The sequence below is a fragment of the Chiloscyllium punctatum genome, chromosome 7 (assembly GCF_047496795.1).
Source record: "Chiloscyllium punctatum isolate Juve2018m chromosome 7, sChiPun1.3, whole genome shotgun sequence".
NCBI lineage: Eukaryota > Metazoa > Chordata > Chondrichthyes > Orectolobiformes > Hemiscylliidae > Chiloscyllium > Chiloscyllium punctatum.
The window spans coordinates 46,385,975-46,407,394 of record NC_092745.1 but is presented as its reverse complement, the minus strand read 5'-3'; the positions used below and the strand labels follow the sequence as shown (position 1 = coordinate 46,407,394).

At 45.1% G+C, this 21,420-nt stretch overlaps 1 protein-coding gene across 1 annotated transcript in view; it reads right to left on the bottom strand.

Moving 5' to 3' along the window:
- Nucleotides 1–21,420, bottom strand: part of LOC140479625 (pappalysin-2-like) — a 409,230-nt gene that overhangs the window by 201,578 nt on the left and 186,232 nt on the right. The window contains exons 8-10 of the mRNA XM_072573508.1: nucleotides 17,020–17,148; nucleotides 14,755–14,846; nucleotides 1,875–2,071 (exon numbers count right to left, since the gene is read on the bottom strand). Coding sequence (XP_072429609.1) covers nucleotides 1,875–2,071; nucleotides 14,755–14,846; nucleotides 17,020–17,148 — 418 coding nt within the window. The remainder of the gene's footprint in view (nucleotides 1–1,874; nucleotides 2,072–14,754; nucleotides 14,847–17,019; nucleotides 17,149–21,420) is intronic.

Here is a 21,420-nt window from a genome sequence, read left to right as displayed (position 1 = left end):
CATCATAGCACCAGGTACTGATCCATGCTCTAAGTTTGTCACTTTTATTCCTGATACTCCTTGCCTTAAAGCAAACACACTTTAACTGATCCCTTGGTTCCTTCCCAGGAAAATCCTTCCCACGAGCTGGCCTACCTCTTGCTATTGCCTCATCTGCATCAACTCTCACCTCCGGTATACAGTTCAGGCTCCCACCCCCCTGCCATACTAGTTTAAACCCTCTCGAACTACTCGAACAAACCTTCCACCCAGGACATTGGTCCCCTTCCAGTTCAGATGCAACCCGTCCTTCTTGTACGGGTCCCACCTTCCCCAGAAGGCATCCCAATTATCTACATATCTGAAGCCCTCCCTCCTACACCAGCTGCGCTGCCACGTGTTAACCTGCGCCCGCTCCCTGTTCCTCACCTCGCTATCTCGTGGCACCGGTGGTAAACTAGAGAACACTACTCTGTTCGTCCTGCTTTGCAGCTTCTATCCTAACTCCCTGAAATCACTTTTTAATATCCTCGATCCTTTTCGTGGCTATATCATTAGTGCCGATATGTAACACGATTTCTGGCTGTTCTCCCTCCCCTTTTAGAACCTTATACACCCGATCGGAGACGTCCCAGACCCTGGCACCAGGGAGGCAACATACCTTCCGGGAATCCCGAACGTGACCACAAAATCTCCTGTCGATTCCCCTAACTATCAAGTCCCATACCATGAGTACTTTTCTATTCTGCCCCCTTCCCTTCTTTGCCAGAGTGTCAGGCTCAGTGCCAGAAAACTGACTGCTATGGCTTTCCTCTGGTAGGTCATCCCCCTCAGCAGTATCCAAAACGGTATACTTATTGCTGAGGGGAATGTCCACAGGGGAAATCTGCACTGTCTGTTACATATGAAATGGTACCTTTCAGAGAGAGGCTCCACAGGCCATATCTTTGTTGGTTGGTGCTTTTTGCTACTCTTTGCCGTTGTAAATGTCCGATTTTATATACGCCAAAACATTGATCCATCTCACTGGTTTGATGTCATCAAAAGATTAAAATTCAAATTTGATTGCATTTTGGTATCTTGGGGCAAAATTTAAACTAACTGGCCAAATTCAAATTTGTTGTGTACCATGGCAACGCAGCTCCAGCTATTTGTTTTCACTGCCAAATGTTATATTTTAAATTTTTCAGCAAGCTCTGTGCCACTCTAGGTCTGTGCCAGCTTCCGCTCGCTCTTAAAGGTACAGTACCTACCTACACCTTCATAGCAACAGAGAAACACAAAGTTAACTACGTCTCTGTTTATGCCATGAAAAGAGAAATGTTAATTTGCTTTGTTTTGCTTCCTTTGTCCCCAGTATTCTTCCTTCCTTGTTTGAAGGACCCTTTGCAAATGGACTTTTCTCTTATTGAATAAAATGATAGACAGTAGGAATACTAGGTAGGCCTCATTAACCCAAACCAACTCCCTTTGTAATAGCAAAAGGTTTCCTTTGTCTCTAAAGTAACATGTAAATGCTGAAGGGAAAGTTGACAAGATATCCTAACTGGGTTTTTGGTGCAACAAAACAGAGGGAAAATAAAACCCAACCAGTTAGGCAACATGAGTGGAGTGAGAGAAACAGAGTTAATCTTTAGGATACCAGAGTGAGCACATGCCAATATTGCTAATTGATACAAAGAAACGAGAACCATTATTCATTAAATCTGCACAGAATGGATTTACAAAGAACAAATGCAATAATGTAACCCAGCAGAACTTGAATCCTTTAGTGTCGTGATATATGACATATGCAAAGATCCTTTCTTGATCCTAATCTCCTGAAGGATCCCTTACCTTGTTAATTTGTTAATACTTATCTCATATTCATCGACTGGCCTCAACTTTTTGCCTACCTTAGTTAAGGCAGGTTGGCCAGTTACCACTTTAACCGGACACCTCCTGTCATCCTGGTGAGGGCTGAAGGCCTGTGCTGCCCACTGGTCAGTGAAACCCTCTGGTGTCGGAAAGCCACAGTCACGAACACTACTTCTCCTCTCAAACTCCTCACAGACTCCATCCCCATCGTGAACATAACAGAGGCTGGGCTCGCCTAAGGAAAGGCAGAGTGGAATTTACATGAAGTGTCTGACCACTTAAACCAGCAATGTCACCAGGCACTCTCCATGCACTGAGTCAATGAGAAATGTTGTGACTATTAGTCTCTCAGTAAATACACTACCCAAGCTAAACACGGAAAGGATCACACAAACATCACCACGATGACCGATCAGTCTTGATGCTAGTGTTTGAAGGCAGGACTGCAGGAGTAATCATCTGCTCGTCTCTTTACCAATGGCAGGAACCTTTTAATGTCTCCCTGTCAATGCAGCAGGTTCCTCAGGATTATACAGTAACTTGGTTTGATTTTATTATTGTCACATGCACCTAAGTACAGTGAACAGTTTTGTTTTGCGTGCAGATCATAACATACAAATGACCATCGGGTGAAGAGTGAGGAATACAAAGTTACAGCTGCAAAAAAGGTGCCCAAAAAGCGAGATCAATGTTAGATTTGAAATGCTACCTGGTAATGTTTGCCTGGTTTGCTTGAATATATAATCGATTGACTCAGCGATGGGTCCACAAAGCTAAGGTGGCATTAGCAATACCATCAAGCGCAAATGTGCAGCAGCAAGCAGGAGTTCCTCACGCTGACCCATCTCTACAGTCTTGCAACACACCAGGACCTAGCAGGTGCTATACTAGGAGTGGGAAAGTGGTGACTGTGTCCTATGCCTCCTGCGCTATTTTCACCTCCCTCCACAAGTCAGAGCTCAAAACCAGCCAGTATTTGTAACAGGACTTAAATTCTGCACCAGAAGGATGAATGTAGTTGTAAGCTTCAAGTCTCCTCAGGGTTGTGGTGCCAGAATACATACATCAGCTGCTGAAACAGTACAGTAAAATGGAACATTCAGTCCATACAAGTAACAACCTTAACACTTTGGAAGCTGAAAACATCCAGGAGAGAGATTTGCAGAAACATGTTAGACACCAGAGGGAGAGTCATGTGTCACTAAACCTTAAAAGGAATGCACAGCACAGAAACAGGTCCTTTGGCCCAACTATTCTGCTACATATGAATCTGCTTCCCACCCGTCTTCATCTCCTCTGATCTATATATCCTTCTATTCCTTTCTCCATCAACTGTCCATTTTGATTTTGCCTTAAAGTGGTACATGAGGGTTTGAAGTAAAACCGAGTTCATTCATCAAATTTGAAGGCATCAGTCAATAGCTGAGGGTGGTTCAGTGATTAGTGCTGCTGTGTCACAGCTTCAGGAACCTGGATTCAATTTCACCCTCAGGTGACTGTCTGTGTGGAGTTTGCATGCCCTTCCTGTGTCTGCATGGGTTTGCTCTGGGTGCTTGACTTCCTCCCACAGTCCAAAAGTCGTGAAGATTAGATAGATTGACCAAGCTAAACTGCCCTGTAGTGTCCAGGGATGTGCAGTCGAGGTGGTTTGGCCATGAGATACACAGTCACGGGGATGGGGGAGGTGTGGGGGGGGGGGGGGGCGATCTGGATGAGTTGGTCTTTAGGGGGTCGGTGTGAACCCGATGGGCTGAATTGTCTGCCCAGATCAGGGTTTACTTTAAGGCAAATGCAATTGACAGTGTGAAGTGTTGCTGCCAAAAACACAGCCATTCAAAGGTTTGGCTTTCAGTTGTGCATGAGAGCGGACACCAGTAAAAAACAAAGTGCCGGCACTCAGTGTTAGTTATTCTCCTCTAGGGTCCTTCTCAATCACCTATTAATGGGTCACCACCCCCAGATGTGTGATTGCCCTTCCTATAAAGCATATCTGATGTTTTGGGTCAATGGTCATCTGGCAGGTTGTACCAATTATGAAGGTTAGATTGTTCCACTGACCCATCCCCATTTTCCCATGTGGACTGAATGAAAACAACTGGAGACACGGTGTGGTAATGGTTTGGATTAAGAGCAATCCTTTTCTCTTTTAAAAATAAAAGAGAAAAACTCACCAGTTTTTCGGAAGGCTTTACCATGAGAAAGATTGGTGTCTATAACAACACTGAACTCAAAGCAGAAGAACATGGAGCTAATTAAACCCACTAATTAACAGAACCTAACTGACTGGTGTTATTCAACCGCCATACATTAGAGCCAGCCCACCAACATTTCACATCACATCGAGACTAAAGACAAAGTGAAGAAACATATGCAGCTAGTGGGCAAAGCGTAAACGCTCTGAATACATTAAGACCCAATTGACATATCACCTCCTAATGTGAGGCACATGAGTACAAAATGGGCAGCATGCCAGACACCATCCTCTGCTGAGCCGCATTAGCCCTGTCACACAGTTCCACAAGACTCACGCTGGTAATCAGGAACAGCACTGCTCGAACAGATCTCAAGCTGCAGAGAAGTGCCAATGATCAAAATTTGGAATTCTAGTTAATGCTTCGATCAGCTGGGACAATTCTGGCTGACACAAACTGTGGATAAAAAAACAGAATAAGCTGGCACTACTTAGAACTAGGAATGTATCTGCTGTTACCACTTTTTGGTTCTACTCTTACCCCATTACCATCCTCTCTCTTTAGCTCTGCTGTTTCACAGCTCCAGGGACTGGAGTCAATTCCGCCCTCAGGTGACTGTCTGTGTGGAGTTTGCCTGTTCTTCCTGTGTCTGCATGGGTTTCCTCTGGGTGCTCTGATTTCCTCCCATAGTCCAAAGGATTTGAAGAATAGATAGATTAACAATGCTGAACTGTCCCGTGGTGTCCAGGGAAGTGCAGGCGAGATGGATTGGCCAAGGATACACAGAGTCATGGGAATGGGGTGGGTCTGAGTGAAGCGTCCCTTTTGCTGTAAGCATAAGGGGAGGTGATGGGTCTAGTGGCATTATCGCTGGACTATTACTCCGGAGACCCAGGTATCGTTTCAGGCACTTGGGTTCAAATCCTGGAATGGAAGATGTGGAATTTGAATTCAGTTAGTAGTTAAGAGTCTAATGATGACGATGTGTCAATTGTTGGGGGAAAACCAATCTGGATCAAATGTTCTTACCTGGTCTGGCCTAAATATGACTCTAAACCCACAGCAATGTGGCTGACTCTTAACAGCCCTCTGGGCAAATTAAGGATGGGCAATAAATGCTAGACACAGAAGGTGGTGGTCTGATATGATTCATCTTCAGAACTAAAGAAAGAGCTGAGAAATTGTGTATATTTTTCATATTGTTATAGAGGGGGAGTAGGAGTGAATGATCAGATTGCAATAGTGCCCACAGCAAAAGAGAAAAGCAGTGATGATTGTAGTAAAGGAGAGATAGAGATATCAAATAGGTGTAAATGTTAGCTGTGAAAAGGAGAAAGTGGGTCAGCTCTGCAGACAGTAAGTCAATAGGAGGCAAACAAGAAACGGCCAGAGAAAGGGTGGGGGAGGTATGAACAAGGGGAGCACTGTACAGAGATCATACTCTGAAGTTGTTAGATCCCATAGCGATGCTCAAAGCTGTAAAGTGCCCAAGGGAGACAGGAGGCTTTGTTCCTTGAGCTTGCATTAAGCCTCTTTGGAACACTGTAGCAGGCCCTGAAGAGAAGCGTTGGCATGGGAACATGGTGGTTTATTGAAATGACTAAATGACAAGCAACTGCAAAGTCAGGGTCATTCTTGTGAATAGAGGAGGTGTTCCACAAAGGGTCACTCAGAGTGTGTTTAGTCTTACCAATGTAAAGCAAACCGCGTTGTGAGCAGCAAAAGCAGTAGACCAGATTAAAAGAAGTACAAGTGAAACACTGCTTCACTTAGAAGGAGTGTTTAAGGCCTTGGGCAGTGAAGAGGGAAGAGGTAAATGGATGGGAAAGAATGAGGAAGTGTTAGGAGTGATGGAGAAGTGAATCAGACTGTCATGTAGGGATGGTCACTGTGAGTGCTGATAGCAGAGGGCAGTGGAAGATGGGTTTAGTAGTAGCCTCTTGCTGGAGGTGGTGAAAATGGCAGGAGCTGATCCTTTGAATGCAGAGATGGTGGGGTGGGAAGTGAAAATGAGGGGAGGGAACCTCACTGTTGTTCTGAAAGGGAGGTGAAAGGGTGAGGGCAGAAGTGCTAGAGATGGCTCAGATATGGTTAAGGACCCTTCCAGCAACGGTGAGAGGCATCCTCAGCGAAGGAAAATAGAGGTCATGCCAGAGGCTCACTGATGGAAGATGATATCATCAGAACAGATGGGTTGGAGATGGAGAAACTGGGAGAATGCAATGCAGGGAAGAGGATGTGAGGAAGTGCAATCTGGGTGGCTGCAGGAGTCAATGGGTTTGCAGTGATACTGGTGCACATGCTATCCCAGGATAGAAACGGTAAAGCCAAGGAAGAACAGCAAAGAGTCAGAGATGAGACCTGAGGGTGAGAAAAGGATGGAAACTGGAATCAAAGTGATGAACTTTTCCAGTTCGAGAGAGAGAGAGCTGGAAGCAGCACCAATGGTATTATCGATGTACTGGGGAAACAGTTGTGGCTGGGGGCCTGAGTTGGACAGGGATAAGGTATATCCCACAACCAGACAGGTATAATTGGGACCCGTATGGGTATCCATGGCCCACATCTTTGGACTTGGATAAAGTGAGAGGAGTTTAAGGAGAAGTCGTTCATGTGACAATGTCAGCCGAAGGAGGTTGGAGGTGGATAGGCCTGTTTTCAAGGAAGAAGTTAAGAACCTTCAGACATCACAATGGAGGATGGACAAAGGATGGATGTGAAGAGGAACTGGACAGGACAGGAGGCGGCTCCGACCAGAAATCTGGAAATTGTGAAAGTGACATAAAGTATCAGAAGAATTACAAACATAGTTGAGAAATGACAGAATAAGGGCTTGGAGAAACAGGGACAAAATAGGAAGGAATAAGTTCAGTGGGGCAGGAACAGGTTGAAATGATAGGTCTACCAGGACAGTTCCAGTTGTGGATTTTGGGAAGGAGGCAGAAGCAAGCTGTATGAGGTTGGAGGACTATGAAATGGGAAGCTGTCAAGGGGAGATCTCCAGAGGAGAGTAAGTCAGTAACAGTCCTGGGAATGAAAGCTGGTGTTCAATGGTGGTGTCATTATTTAGGGAGAGATAATATGGTTAGATTAGGAAAGAAAGGAGGAAGTTTGTGTGAAGCGTAAACATCACCTTACATAAGTTGAGCTGAATGGCTTGTTACAATGCTGTATATGTCCTGTTAATTCACAGTCATGAGCAACAATGAAGTAAAGTTGTGTTGTCCCATTTGAAGACCTTCATTGGATTGACTAATATGACATATTCAAGTTTAAGAAGAAAACTTAAAACATATCCAATCATGGATAACAAGCTGTACATGATAGGAGAGGTGATGGTATATTGGAAATGTCACTAGGCTAATAAACAACAATCATAGGCTAATGTTCTGGGGACCAGTGTTCAAATTCTACCAAGGTAGATGGTGAAGTCTGAATACAGTAAAAATCTGGAATTGAAAGAAAACAGCCTCATGTCAACAGTGTAACTTCTAATATCCTGAAAGGAGGGGGGAATCTGCCATCCTTCCCCAGTCTGGCCAACATGTGACTCCATACCCACAGCAACATGGCTGATTCACACCTGCCCTCTGGGCAATTAGAGATGGGTAATAAATGCTGGCTTAGTAAGTGACACCTACACGCATGAAATAATTTAAAAAAAAACAAGGACAATGTTTAAAACTTAGGTTTTACAGATGATACCAGCAAGTGGATGTTACATCGGATTGGGTCTCTATTCACATGAGGCTCAGGGCTGACTAACAGAGGTGTTTGGAAGAGTGCACAAAGACAGAGCAGGTGCTTTAAAATGGCAGCGATTGGAGAGCTGGTGGGAGATGCACCTCCCCTGTATAATGGAAGATCTCCGTATTAAGCGTCTCTCAGGGATTTAATAGGACGGCAATGGGCTTTCCTCAGGATCATGAATGCTGGTGGAGGGGGGAGTGGAGGGGCAGAGGTTCCACCCACCAAGAGCTATCAGCCAGCGTCTAGAACAGCCACATCCATGAAGACATGTTAACATGGCACAACCTGAAAGGGGGATGATGAGTGGCAGAGAGACCACCCATAGCCTTCCTATCATGGAGGCTAGAAGACAGTGGATTCTAACATCCATGCCAGAACACGTGTCACTACCCCTCCCCAACCCCTCACCGCCATTTAGAGGGGACAGCATTAAACCTCTCCCAGTGTTACCACTTGGGGAGCTCACTATCTTGCTTGAGTCAAATAGTATCAATGCATTAAATTGTCACCATGCTATAGGAAAGTTGTGACTACACAAGCGGCTAGAGCAATGAAGAGAGACTGGATAAACTGGTGTTGTTTTCTTTAGAATGGAGAAGGCTGAGTTCGGGACGGGTGGGGGGGGGGTGGGGGGGGGGGGGGTGGTGGGGGGTGGGGGAAGTACCCGATTGAGGTTTACAGAGATCTGACGTGGCACAATCGGATTGATAGGGAGAAACCTTTCCCCTTAGTAAACAGGTCAACACAGGGGGCACAGTTTTAAGGTTAGGAGCAGGAGATTTAGTCGGGATTTAAGGAAATTTATTTTCACCCAGGAAAAGCAGGAGCATTTAAGATTGATTCAGAAGAGCACTTGAAATGGCATAGCATAGAAGACTGGAAAACTGAATTAGAATAGATCAATGCTTGTTGATTGGCCGAAGGGAGAGAGAGAGCCATTGAAAGGGAATATACACCAGCCCACGAGGGACAAGAAAGGACTGGAGACTCATGTTGGATACTTAGCAGAATGGATTGGAGGATGTTTGAGTGATAAAGCAGGATGACCTGTTTCTGTTCCGTATATTCAAAATATTTTATGGAAGATTACTGGAGCAATATCTTTCAGGCAAAGCATGACGAACTCCTGGAATTAGTTTCCAGTGAAAGCCGTTGAGCAGACAATTTAAATGACCTCAGGCAAGGTACAACATTGGTCAGTACATAACATTCCCAGAGGAGAACGGATGCCAAGAAACCAGAAAGTTAAAAATCACACAACACCAGGTTATAGTCCAACAGGTTTAATTGGAAATACCTGTTGGACTATAACCTGGTGTTGTGTGACTTTTAACTTTGTACAACCCAGTCAAACACATTGGCATCTCCAAATCAAGAAACAAGAAGGTGGTGGTCTAGAGGACACAGAAGGTGGTGGTCTAAAGGTCACGGAAGGTGGAAGTCTAAAGGTCACAGAAGGTGGAGGTCTAAAGGACACAGAGGTTGGTGGTCTAGAGGACAGAGAAGGTGGTGGTCTGAAGGACACAGAAGATGGTGGTCTAGAGGACACAGAAGGTGGTGGTCTAAAGGACACAGAAGGTGGAGGTCTAAAGGACACAGAGGTTGGTGGTCTAGAGGACAGAGAAGGTGGTGGTCTAAAGGACACAGAAGGTGGTGGTCTAGAGGACAGAGAAGGTGGTGGTCTAAAGGATACAGAAGGTGGAGGCCTAAAGGACACAGAAGGTGGTGGTCTAGAGGACACAGAGGTTGTTGGTCTAAAGGACACAGAAGGTGGTGGTCTAGAGGACACAGAAGGTGGTGGTCTAGAGGACAGAGAAGGTGGTGGTCTAAAGGACACAGAAGGTGGCGGTCTAAAGGTCACAGAAGGTGCAGGTCTAAAGGACACAGAAGGTGGTGGTCTAAAGGACACAGAAGGTGGAGGTCTAAAGGACACAGAGGTTGGTGGTCTAGAGGACAGAGAAGGTGGTGGTCTAAAGGACACAGAAGGTGGTTGTCTAGAGGACACAAAAGGTGGAGGTCTAAAGGACACAGAAGGTGGTGGTCTAAAGGACACAGAAGGTGGAGGTCTAAAGGACACAGAGGTTGGTGATCTAGAGGACAGAGAAGGTGGTGGTCCAAAGGACACAGAAGGTGGTTGTCTAGAGGACACAGAAGGTGGAAGTCTAAAGGACACAGAGGTTGGTGGTCTAGAGGACACAGAAGGTGGAGGTCTAAAGGACACAGAAGGTGGTGGTCTAAAGGACACAAAAGGTGGAGGTCTAGAGGACACAGAAGGTGGAGGTCTAAAGGACACAGAAGGTGGTGGTCTAAAGGACACAAAAGGTGGAGGTCTAAAGGACACAGAAGGTGGTGGTCTAAAGGACACAGAAGGTGGTAGTCTAAAGGACACAGAAGGAGGACACAGAAGGTGGTGGTCTAAAGGTCACAGAAGGTGGTGGTCTAAAGGACACAGAAGGAGGACACAGAAGGTGGTGGTCTAAAGGTCACAGAAGGTGGTGGTCTAAAGGTCACAGAAGGTGGAGTTCTAAAGGACACAGAAGGTGGTGGTCTCAAGGACACAGAAGGTGGTTGTCTAAAGGACACAGAAGGTGGTGGTCTAAAGGTCACGGAAGGTGGAGGTCTGAAGGACACAGAGGTTGGTGGTCTAAAGGACACAGAAGGTGGTGGTCTAAAGGATACAGAAGGTGGAGGTCTAAAGGATACAGAAGGTGGTGGTCTAAAGGATACAGAAGGTGGAGGTCTAAAGGTCACAGAAGGTGGAGGTCTAAAGGACACAGAAGGTGGTGGTCTCAAGGACACAGAAGGTGGTTGTCTAAAGGACACAGAAGGTGGTGGTCTAAAGGTCACGGAAGGTGGAGGTCTGAAGGTCACAGAAGGTGGTGGTCTAAAGGACACAGAAGGTGGTGGTCTAAAGGACACAGAAAGTGGAAGTCTAAAGGACACAGAAGGTGGTGGTCTAAAGGTCACGGAAGGTGGTGGTCTAAAGGTCACGGAAGGTGGAGGTCTAAAGGACACAGAAAGTGGAGGTCTAAAGGACACAGAAGGTGGTGGTCTGGAGGACACAGAAGGTGGTGGTCTAAAGGACAGAGAAGGTGGTGGTCTAGAGGACACAGAAGGTGGTGGTCTAAAGGACACAGAAGGTGGTGGTCTAGAGGACACAGAAGGTGGTGGTCTAAAGGACACAGAAGGTGGTGGTCTAGAGGACGTGGAAGTATCAAAAACTTTAAACACCAAATGAGGTAAAAGGATTGGGGTTAACTGGATAAGGGGGAATGGTATATAAACTGAATGAAACAAGTGTTCCAAGCCAAGTTGGCTTGTTAGATATGTGATTATGTACAGAAGGATAAATGTACCAGCTACAGCAGAGATGTGGCCTAAGGTTAGTTGAAGCCGAGACTTGATATCCCTCATCTTTACATTTGCAGGAACGCTAGCGGGATCAGCTCACAGTAAGTGATTGTATCGCAGTGTTAGAACACACGGATGTCCTAGGGGATTTATATGGAGATGGAATCCACATGGTTACAATTAAGGAAGAGAATGAGAAACAGTATAATTTTTTTTTGGCCTGAAATGAACAAAGGAAAAGGAGATGGGAGGCAGGTTGTGATCTCTGAACAGCTCAGAACAACTGGGTAGTAACGTTTCCAAAGGAATCGAGCTTTTTGTTTCATCCAGGACCGCTTCTTGGTTGAGTATGTTTCTTGTAAACCAAAGGTCTGGTTTTGGTTAATGAGTAACTGATAACAACTAAGAAATAGTGACCATAGTTAGGTTAAATACAAGAACAGTAAAGGGGAATTAAGAATGAGAGATAAAGGGAACTACATTGGACCACAAAGTTCACTGAGATAAAAAGCACTCAAAACAGTGACAAAAAGATTTGCAAACAACATTCGCCAGTGGGAGATTTTTCCAACATAAGGAGCAAAAGGAAATCAGTAATACAAGTAATAAGTAACACAACAACATACAAGAAGAATTGAATTGAATCGTTTATTGTCACTTGTATTATGAAAAAATACAGTGAAAAGTATGTACCATCGCCGTGCATAGGAGCCATTCACATTAACTTAGAATAAAACTATTCTTGTAGTTAAGGATATGATGAAACTTGAAAGGGGCCAAAAAAGATCCACAAGGATGTTGCGAGTGTTGGAGGGTTTGAGCTATAGGGAAAGGCTGAACAGACAGGCTGGGTCTGTTTTCCCTGGAGCGTCGGAGGCTGAGGAGTGACCTTACGGAGGTTTATAAAATCATGAGGGGCATGGATAGGATAAATAGACAAAGTCTTTTCCCCAAGGTAGGGGAGTCCAGAACGAGAGGGCATAGGTTTAGGGTAAGAGGGGAAAGATATAAAAGGGACCTCAGGATATTTCACTATTTCACACAGAAGGTGGTACGTGTAAGGAATGAACTGCTAGGGAAGTGGTGGAGGCTGGTAAAATTACAACATTTAAAAGGCATATTGATGGGTATAGGAACAGGAAGGATTTGGAGGGATATAGGGCAAGTGCTGACAAATGGGACTAGATTAATTTAGGACAGCTGGTTGGAATGGCTGAGTTGGACGGAAGGGTGTGTTTCTGTGCAGTACGGCTCTACGACTCTATAACTCAAAGAGGGTCCAACCTTTCCTTCCCCACTGGTACAGTCCCACTCTGGGATTTCCAGTCTACACCACGTGGCCGCCAAACAGCCCATTCCACGTGGAACTGAGAGTCCTGCTCCAGGCTTCACAGGCCAACTGACCAACTCTGCAGCCACGCTGCCTCTGAAGACATCGCTGCCAGTGCTGAGCCAATACTGCTTCCAATTTCAGCTAGTGTGTGGAACAGAATGTTTAAACTTGTCAATTATGCTGAAATAGGATATTGACAAATAGAGATTAGGACTGGGAAGGACATGAAGAGAAAGCTTATAACCCCACAGAACATGTGCAGTGGTGATCAATGCAATCTAATCTGGATTTTGAAAGAGAATAGAAGGTGCTGAACGCATTTAATGGAAAGTCCTGGGCCCAGTGTGTCTATATTACACATAACCATGTTTAGGAGCAATGAATATTATTTAGGAGAAAGCTGCATCACAGAGTTTTGGGAGTCCTCAAGCATAAATCACAAAATTTGACAGCTCGCATACAAGCGCACAGGTGATAGGAAAGGCAAATAGAATGTTAGCCTTCATTTCAAAGAGAATAGAGTATAAAAATAGGAAGACGCTACTGAGACTAGTGAGAATAGTTTTGGTGCCCTTATCTCAGGAAAGATGTTTCGGCATTGGAAACAATCCAGAGAATGTTCTGAAGAACCCAAAACATTGACTCTGCTTTCTCTCCACAGATGCTGCCAAACCTGCTGTGTTTCTCCAGCTTTTTCTGGTTTTGCTCCAGAAAACAATCACTGGGCTGATACCAGGCCTTTTTTTCTCAGGAGAGGTTGAGTAGGTTAGCTTCGGACTCAGTGGAAGTCAGGAGAACGAGAGGAGACCTTACTGAAAGGCAGAAGAGCTTTAGTGAACTAGACAGGGTAGATGTAGAAAGGTTACTTCTCATTGTAGTAGAGCCAAGGGTTAAATAATCTCAGAGCAAGGCGATCACCCAGTTAGGACAGAGATGAGCAGGAATTTCTTCTCTTCAGAAGACAGTGAAGAGATAGAATTCCTTAGGCACATAGGATGCAGAGCCTGGATCATTAGTTATGTTCAAGGCTGAGACAGACAGATTTTTAATCAATAAGGGAATCAACAGTTATGAAGAAAAGTCAGGAAGGTGGAGCTGAGGATTATCAGATCATCTGTGATTTTATTGAACATCAAGAAGCAGGAGTATGCCATTTGGCCCGTCGAGCTTGCTCTGCCATTCATTAAGATCATGGCTGATCTATCCATTGTCTCAGCTCCTCCTATCTGCATTATCCCCATAACCCTTCCATGCAAAATCCCATCCAACTGTGTTTTGAATATATTTAATGAATGCATCTACTTCTTCAATGGGCAGAGAATGCCACAGATTCATTACTCTCTGGGAAAAGCAGTTCCTCCTCATTTCTGTCCTAAGTCTACATCCCCCTAACCTTGAGGCCATGTTCCCTAGTCCTAGTCTCATCCACCAGAGGAAACAATATGCCTGCCTCTATCTCATCTATCCCTTTCATAATTGTATGAGTTTCCATAAGATACCCTCTCATTCTTCTGAATTCTAGCGAGTAGTCCCAGGCAGCTCAACCCTTCCTCACAGGGTAACCCCTTCATCTCCAGAATCAACCTGGTGAACTTCATCAGCACAGCCTCCAAAACTAATGTATCCTTCCTCAAGTAAGGAGACCAGAACTGTGCACAATACTCCAGGTGTGGCCTCATCGACACTTTGTGCAATTGCACCAGAACCTCCCTGCTCTGAAATTCAATCCCTCTAGCAATGAAAGCCAATATTCCATTAGCCTTCCCGATTACCTGTTGCACCTACAAGTCAACTGAATGGCCAACTTCTGCTCTGTGATCAGCTTATGTACATTAGACAAAACAAGTTGCAGGGGGTAATGTGTGTACATATAGGGCACTGCTGCCTCACAGTGGCAGAGACCCGGGTTCAATTCCAGCCTTGGGCAACTGTCTGTGTGGAGTTTGCACATTTCTCCCCATGTCTGCGTGGGTTTCCTCCGAGTGCTTGAGTTTCCTCCCACAGTCCAAAGATGTGCAGGTTAGGTGAATTGGCCATGCTAAATTGCCCTCAGTGTTCAGGGATGTGTAGGTTGGGTGCATTAGTCAGGGGTAAATATAGGATAATAGGGTGGGTGAATGGGTCTGGGTGCATTGCCCTTCTTGCTGGGCTGAAGGGCCTGTTTCCACACTGTAGGGATTCTATCAAATTACACATAACCAGGCACAGGGGCAGTGATACAGGGCTTCAAGGTCAGATGCTCTACGGACTGAGCTACCTGGGCGTTGGGAGCATTATTTAGTGAGAACTCACCCAGACAGTTAAAATGTTCCTCTATCTGACACCGCCTTGAACAGCCATCGCCGTCTAATAAATTACCATCATCACACTCTTCTCCGAGGTTGCTGGGAGAGAAAATAACATACATGAAATATATTGAAACTCCTCAGCTTACTCTGCATGTGAACACAATAGGAAGCTCACCTGTAAGGGTCTTCCAAACATGGAGCTCAATTGACATTGCTTATCGGACACATTAACTCAAAAAAAATTACCAAGTGTATTATCAGCAGCATACATTGTGCTGCTATGTGTTTAGTGCAATGTGACTATCTCGAGCCAAACCGCTCCTTCCTGGTGCTGTCATTACTCCAAGGCTTCTCTCCAATACCATCATGCTGGCTGTGCAATGTTTCCTTGGTGCTTTCCTTCCACAGGTGATTTGTCACAGCTTCCTGGGATCACCGACTGTTGCACCCCATTTGACTGCATTTCACTAATTCGCTCAACTGAGGGCCGCGTTTGGGAAGGAGAGGCTCCAGCCAAGTTCTCCCATTACTTACTAACTCCTACTGGAAAAGGGACAGAACAGGCCCATGATCCCTCCCCGTCGACATGAAGCTTCCTGATAACCAGGACCCCCCGTGAGGGAAAGCTGCTAATTCTGGCTGAACAGAGTCCCAGTATACCAACTGAATCAGGAGAAAATTCAGACTGTCACTTTTGGTCAGAGGCATTGGGTCTAAGCTGGGCTCAAGACCTGAACACATTGAGGTCTTAAACCTTCTGCTACTTTAGGTGTACAGGATCCTTTGGCATATCGAAAGAGTGTTCTTCCACCTCACATTTATTTCCCACATTCAACAAATCACCAGAAACACATTCTCCAGCTTTGCGTGCTTGTCACTGGCTGCTACATTTATCTGCCATAAATGCACAGAGTATGTTTCATTCGTTGAATGGATATCTCAATCCAAATCTTCCATCGAACACACAGAGACTAGATATAACCCTGAAGATAAGTAACTGTGACCCCTGCGGTGTCCCACGTCACTGGCTACACAGGGAACGGCCGGGGAATTTTAATCTTCCGTTGTTCGCCCTATCCAGCCTGTTACCTTGACAACTTCACACCCTGACCATTTTGTCACTCCGACACTGTGCCTTCTTACAACTGTCACACTCACTCAGCAAAACACAGTAAAATGCGATGTAAATGTGTTTAGGCTCTCGACAATAGGACTGTCGATGCAGTAACAAGGGAGCATGGTCTGTCTCCCACCGAGGATCCTTCACTATCAGGAAGGTCTCTGAAAGCTGGCGAGCTCTGGCATCCTAGAAGGGCCAAGTTCAGAGACCAGGGCCAGCTCCATCATCTGATCGTGAGATCAATCAGCTCAGCACAGAGCAGAAGTCACACAGCAATAACCCACAGTATAGAGATCACATCCACAATGCATGGTGGAGTCCATTTCAGCAGACACTCAAGGATCTGTTAATTGTCACATGAACCAAATTCATGTACTGTCCATCTTTACTTTCCTCATATCAAAACTGCTTGAAGCAGTCTCAGGGAGTTCCAGGGTTGTCCTAAATGTCTGGAATGGGAGTAAGCCAGAGTCAATTGATTTGTCATGAGGTGGATCCCTTGGCCTTAACACAACATTGAGTAGGGTCTTTAATCTGGGCAAGAAAGATCCTGAGACTCAGTGAAGTTTAATTCAATGACCAGAGATTAGAAGTGACCCTTATTTTTATTATTCATTCACAGGAAGAGGGCATCACTGTTAGAACAGCACATACTGCCCATTCCTAATTACCCAGAAGGCAATTAAAGGTCAACCACATTGCTGTGGGTCTGGAGTCACTTGTAGGCCAGACCAGGTAAGGATGGCAGCTTCCTTCCCTAAAGGGCATTAGTGAACGAGATGGGTTTTTCTGACAATTTACAGCGGCTTCATGGTCATCATTAGACTTTTAATTCCAGGTACTTATTGGATTCAAATTACACCATCTACTTTGGCGAGATTCGAACACAGAACATTACCTGGGTCTCTGGATTAATAGTACCACTAGGCCGTTGCCTCCTCAACCTGTCAACTGCAGGTGACAAAAGATCTCCCCCTCCCTCACTGCAAGGTTGGACCTCAACCTAATGTACTGATCAAGCCCAGACTTCCCAAGTATTCGGTTGAAAAACACTTCCCACACTGAGACTTGAAACAAAAATTCAGACACAAGGAGATTATCAGTGTGTGTGTGTTTTTTTAAGATTAAGTTGGGTTTATTTTTGCTTACTTTTCCACTCGTTCGTCCCCACAAAAATGGCTGCCGTGTACGTAGAGAAGAGGTGGGGTGAGATCACTCGACGCAGATCCAGCTGCTACCTTCACTTGGTAACTGTAAAGTCTGCCTGGGACAACCTCCCTGAAAGGACATCATTGACAAACATTAGTAACCTTCTCCCCGTCCCCCCTCCAACCTCACCAACCCTGATTTCACGAGGAAGTAAAATGGATTATGTAACAGTGAAACCTGATGGAAAGCAAGTTCAGAAACACAAAATTCAACTAAAACTGTTTAGAATCTGATGAAAATGGATTTAGACTTCCTAACAGATTCTGAAGAGGTTTGGCGGAATCCTGGTGAGGGAGGCACAGGGCTAAACAGTGCCATTGCTACTCATTCTGGGAACAGCACAGTTCATGAGCAGTCAAGTGAGGAGGGCTTTTATACGCCATATGATTGAGGGAGGGGGACTATGTAACCAGCCACAAGAATGAAAGAGAAAGATTTGTTCAGCACGTTCTCCAGAATTAATTACCATCAGGGAAAGAAAGCTTTGATGGGTGTGGTGGGAACAAAAATAAAGTTGAACTGGACCTGTTCGGTGGTTTACATTGTGAAAACGCTCCACACCCCAAGACACTTGGCCCATCGTTAAGCCTGAAGCCCAAGAAGTGAACGCCAAGTGGCTCATATGCCAGCAGTTTGATACAAACCTCAACACGATTTCCCATCAGGTTTCTAATATTTATTTGACAGACTCCAGCAATTGGTCATCATGTATCTGTCCATTCACACGAGTTACCTACCTGGGATTCTCCAAGCTGTGAGATGCCCGTGTTGAAAAATGCGATTTCATAAAGACTGGAGCTTGTTAACACCCTTCAGTCTCTAACACCTCACAGCAGGAGCATAAGTAGGAAGCACAATGCTTGCATACTCCCCCTCCACTTGCATGCGAAGACACAGTGACAAATGTAAGGAGAGTGAAAAGAATACATTTCCTTAAACCTGTGCTGATATCTCCATCCCACCTTCTGAGTTGTTGCCGAGAGACTCAGACATCCGTACAAATTGCAATGTAGGAGATGACCATGATGTACATGACGCCCATATTTAAGCACCAAAGACCATGGTTAGGATCACATTTGGGTAAAAGGTTAACCTTTTCCTGTACGCTCCTAGGCATTGATCCTTGCTGCACGGCACAGCCTCAAGGGCCCCTTGCTCTGATTATGCAGGCTGGCTCCCATCCTTTCTTCAATTCCTCCCTCATTTTGGTCAGCAACAAGGTTAATTTAAAAAAAAAGATGTCTTCCCTCTGGAACTTTATCCCCAACCCAAATGTATTTATGTTTTAAAAGAAAACAATCTGACCAGGATTTCTCGAGTTAAAGAAACCGTGAGTTTATTAAAACACTAAAAAAAAGGTGATAAAATGTGCTGCAGGTTGGAAAGAGAGTCAACTGCAAACAGTGAAAGTCAAAACAACCAGAATATACAAATCAATCTTTGGCTTGTCCATGATAAATAGACTGTGATATGCTGTGGTTTTTAAGGTGGTGGTGGGGGGGGGGGGGGGGGGGGGGTTGGGGTGATTCAGATAGCATTGATCTTTGCAGTTGAGTAGTTGATTGGAGATTCTTGGTTTGGCAGTTAGTTGAAAGTGGTTTGTCCAGTTTCCTCCAGCAGGGTCTTTATGCTTTGACTTGTTTTCAGCAATCAGAGAGTAATTTCTCTCCTTTTACCTGCACAGCTGGGGTGTCAAGTTGAACCTCACAGCACACGTTAGCACTTTGGGATTCATTGCAAAAATGCACTACAACCCCAAGCTTGAACACTGGTATGTCAGCACAGGTCACTGGGTTCAGGTCAATCTGCAAAGCCTTATAAAACTATTGCAAAATGTTAGGAAATCCTAGAAGTAAAATGTGAACCACCAGTGCAGACAGATGTGGTTGGCATTTTGAAATGTGAACCAACACATAACACTGCTAATTCAAATTCAATCTGTGCAAGACAATTAACTGAGAGACCAGGGATGCAGTTAGTTCTTAATTTCCTTTCTTCCATATTCCTATAAGGATAAAATCCTAAACATGTCCCTCACCCAGATCTGTCTCTCTTCCCATATCACATCTGCAGTCTGGGACATAATCCACAGGAGGTGGTTTTCTACTTAGATAGGTTACCCAGTCTTTTTCAGGAGATCACAGTTCAGTTTTTTTTTGAATGATGTTTTTCTCTTTGAACCAGCATTGTCTGAGGTTTTCTTAACTCCCTTTAGGTGAGACCATCTGTGGTTCCGCTCAGACCTCGGTGTAGTCTACATGGTTGTCCCAGACAGCCACTGAATTTATATTCTCAGCCATCTCTTGGCTCATGTGTGTGCCCTTTCAAAGAGGCACATTGCATTTAAAAGCTTAATATTTCCCAAAAGAATTTGGGGATATGATCCACTGTCAGATCAAAATATGTGTTTTCCTTACCTACAAGTCAGCAAAAGGCAATATAAGTCGAGATCTCAAGGTGTGGGAGTTTAAAGCACACCCACACAGAATAGACCAAAGCCGAAAATGATAAGAGCACGATGCTGGATTCAGAAGCATCATAACATTTTCCAACTCATCAATCAACTGCAGGACTATTTTATCTCCAATTTTATACACAGTGCCACTGTGAGGGAATTAAGTTTTAGCAAAAAGCTGCTGCAGGAATGGAAGGAGAATGCCCTGAGGGAAATAGCAAAGACCAAATGTGCCAGAGAACAGGGACCAGACAGTGGCCTGATCTAGAGGAGAATGCCTCAGAACGTCTCTTTGAAAAAGGCCAGGACGGCTACATTCTTGGTGAGTTGTTGGTTCCATTGTCCAGTCTTGGGAACTTGTCTCTCAACAAATTGTCATCAGATAGTTCAAAAATGCACTTCAATCCTACACATTAGCTGGGGATAGAGATAATTTGTTATGGAGGGATGCTTCGGAAACCAAAAGTGACATCCCTAACTAGGAGTATGATCCCCACAATGATGCCATTAGCGATGTTGACTCAGGATGAGTACAGTGAACACTCCGCACCAGATTCTGACGACAATGGGCCAGATATTCCGAAGGCCAGATGTAGCAGTGCAAACTGGAGTTACGTGTCAGGACCATACTGAAACCCTGATGCAGAGTCGAAAGTGTATTGCTGGGAAAGCACAGCAGGTCAGCAGGTCAGGCAGAGAGCAGAGGATTGGAGGTAAGGGCAGAGGGCAGCTCTCTGCGATGCTGGGTCACTCAAACAGGCAGCCATGTATTTTTATAAAGGAGCACCCCTTCCCCCAAGACCTCCAGTGACAGTGCATTGGGGTAGAATACACGAACTGGAGCTGGGGAAGTGGAGGGGGGCGGGAGCGAAGTGTAAATTCTGGATCCCTACCCCTGTCTCACTCACAGTCACACTCTCCTGATACTGGCCATAGACCAAATTTGATGTTACTAATCAAAGGGGTGGGACTGAAACAGAGTCTGGGGACACTGAGACCCATGACTCAGTTCAAACATCACCTCATCAGCTCTGAGCTACAGGTCCTGGAGCAGCCAACACTTGCTGCAGAAATGGTCACCATGGATCGAACCAGTGTCCACCAGCTCCCACATACTACGACCACAACGCATCACCTACCCAGCTATCTCCATTCTATTCAATTCCTTAATTTGAATATTAAGTATTTTAAAGGTTTTTTTATTGCACTTTTCAGCAGTAGAAACATGCCCTGATTTAAACCAGCCAATCAAAAGATAAGGAGCAAATACCACCAATCACCTATCTGTTTTCCAGTGATGTTATATGTTTCCTCTGACAGGGAGAGCAAGTTGAAGACATTCCCTGCTGCTGACGTTTGTCATCCACTGTTGTTGTCCTTCTTATTGAGGTTCACTCTTCTCTTTATAAGCATGCTGACCCACTACCTTGCATCGTTTGAGAAGCTGTTGACTTCGTTCTCTTTCCTCCTCTTTACCCAGTTGCTTTCCCCACTCTCACATGTCCTTTACAAAGCTGCCATCCCCACTCGTGTTGTTTCAAAAGCACAGGCTCCTCCTCTATCCTGCTCACTTTGTTTCTCGGCGATTCTCACTGCTGAACATTTGACTCGGTCTGCTTTATAACAACACTGACTCACTGCGGACTCCTCCCTGTCCATTACACAGTAACACTGATCTGCTGCAGGCAGCTCCCAGTCTGCTTGACAATGATGCTGACTTGCTGCAGATCCCTCACAGTCACTTTCACAATGATACTGACTTTCTGTAGATCCCTCACAGTTTCACAATGATACTTACTTGCTGCAGATCCCTCACAGTCAGTTTCACAGAGATACTGACTTGCTGTAGATCCCTCACAGTCAGTTTCACAGAGATACTGACTTGC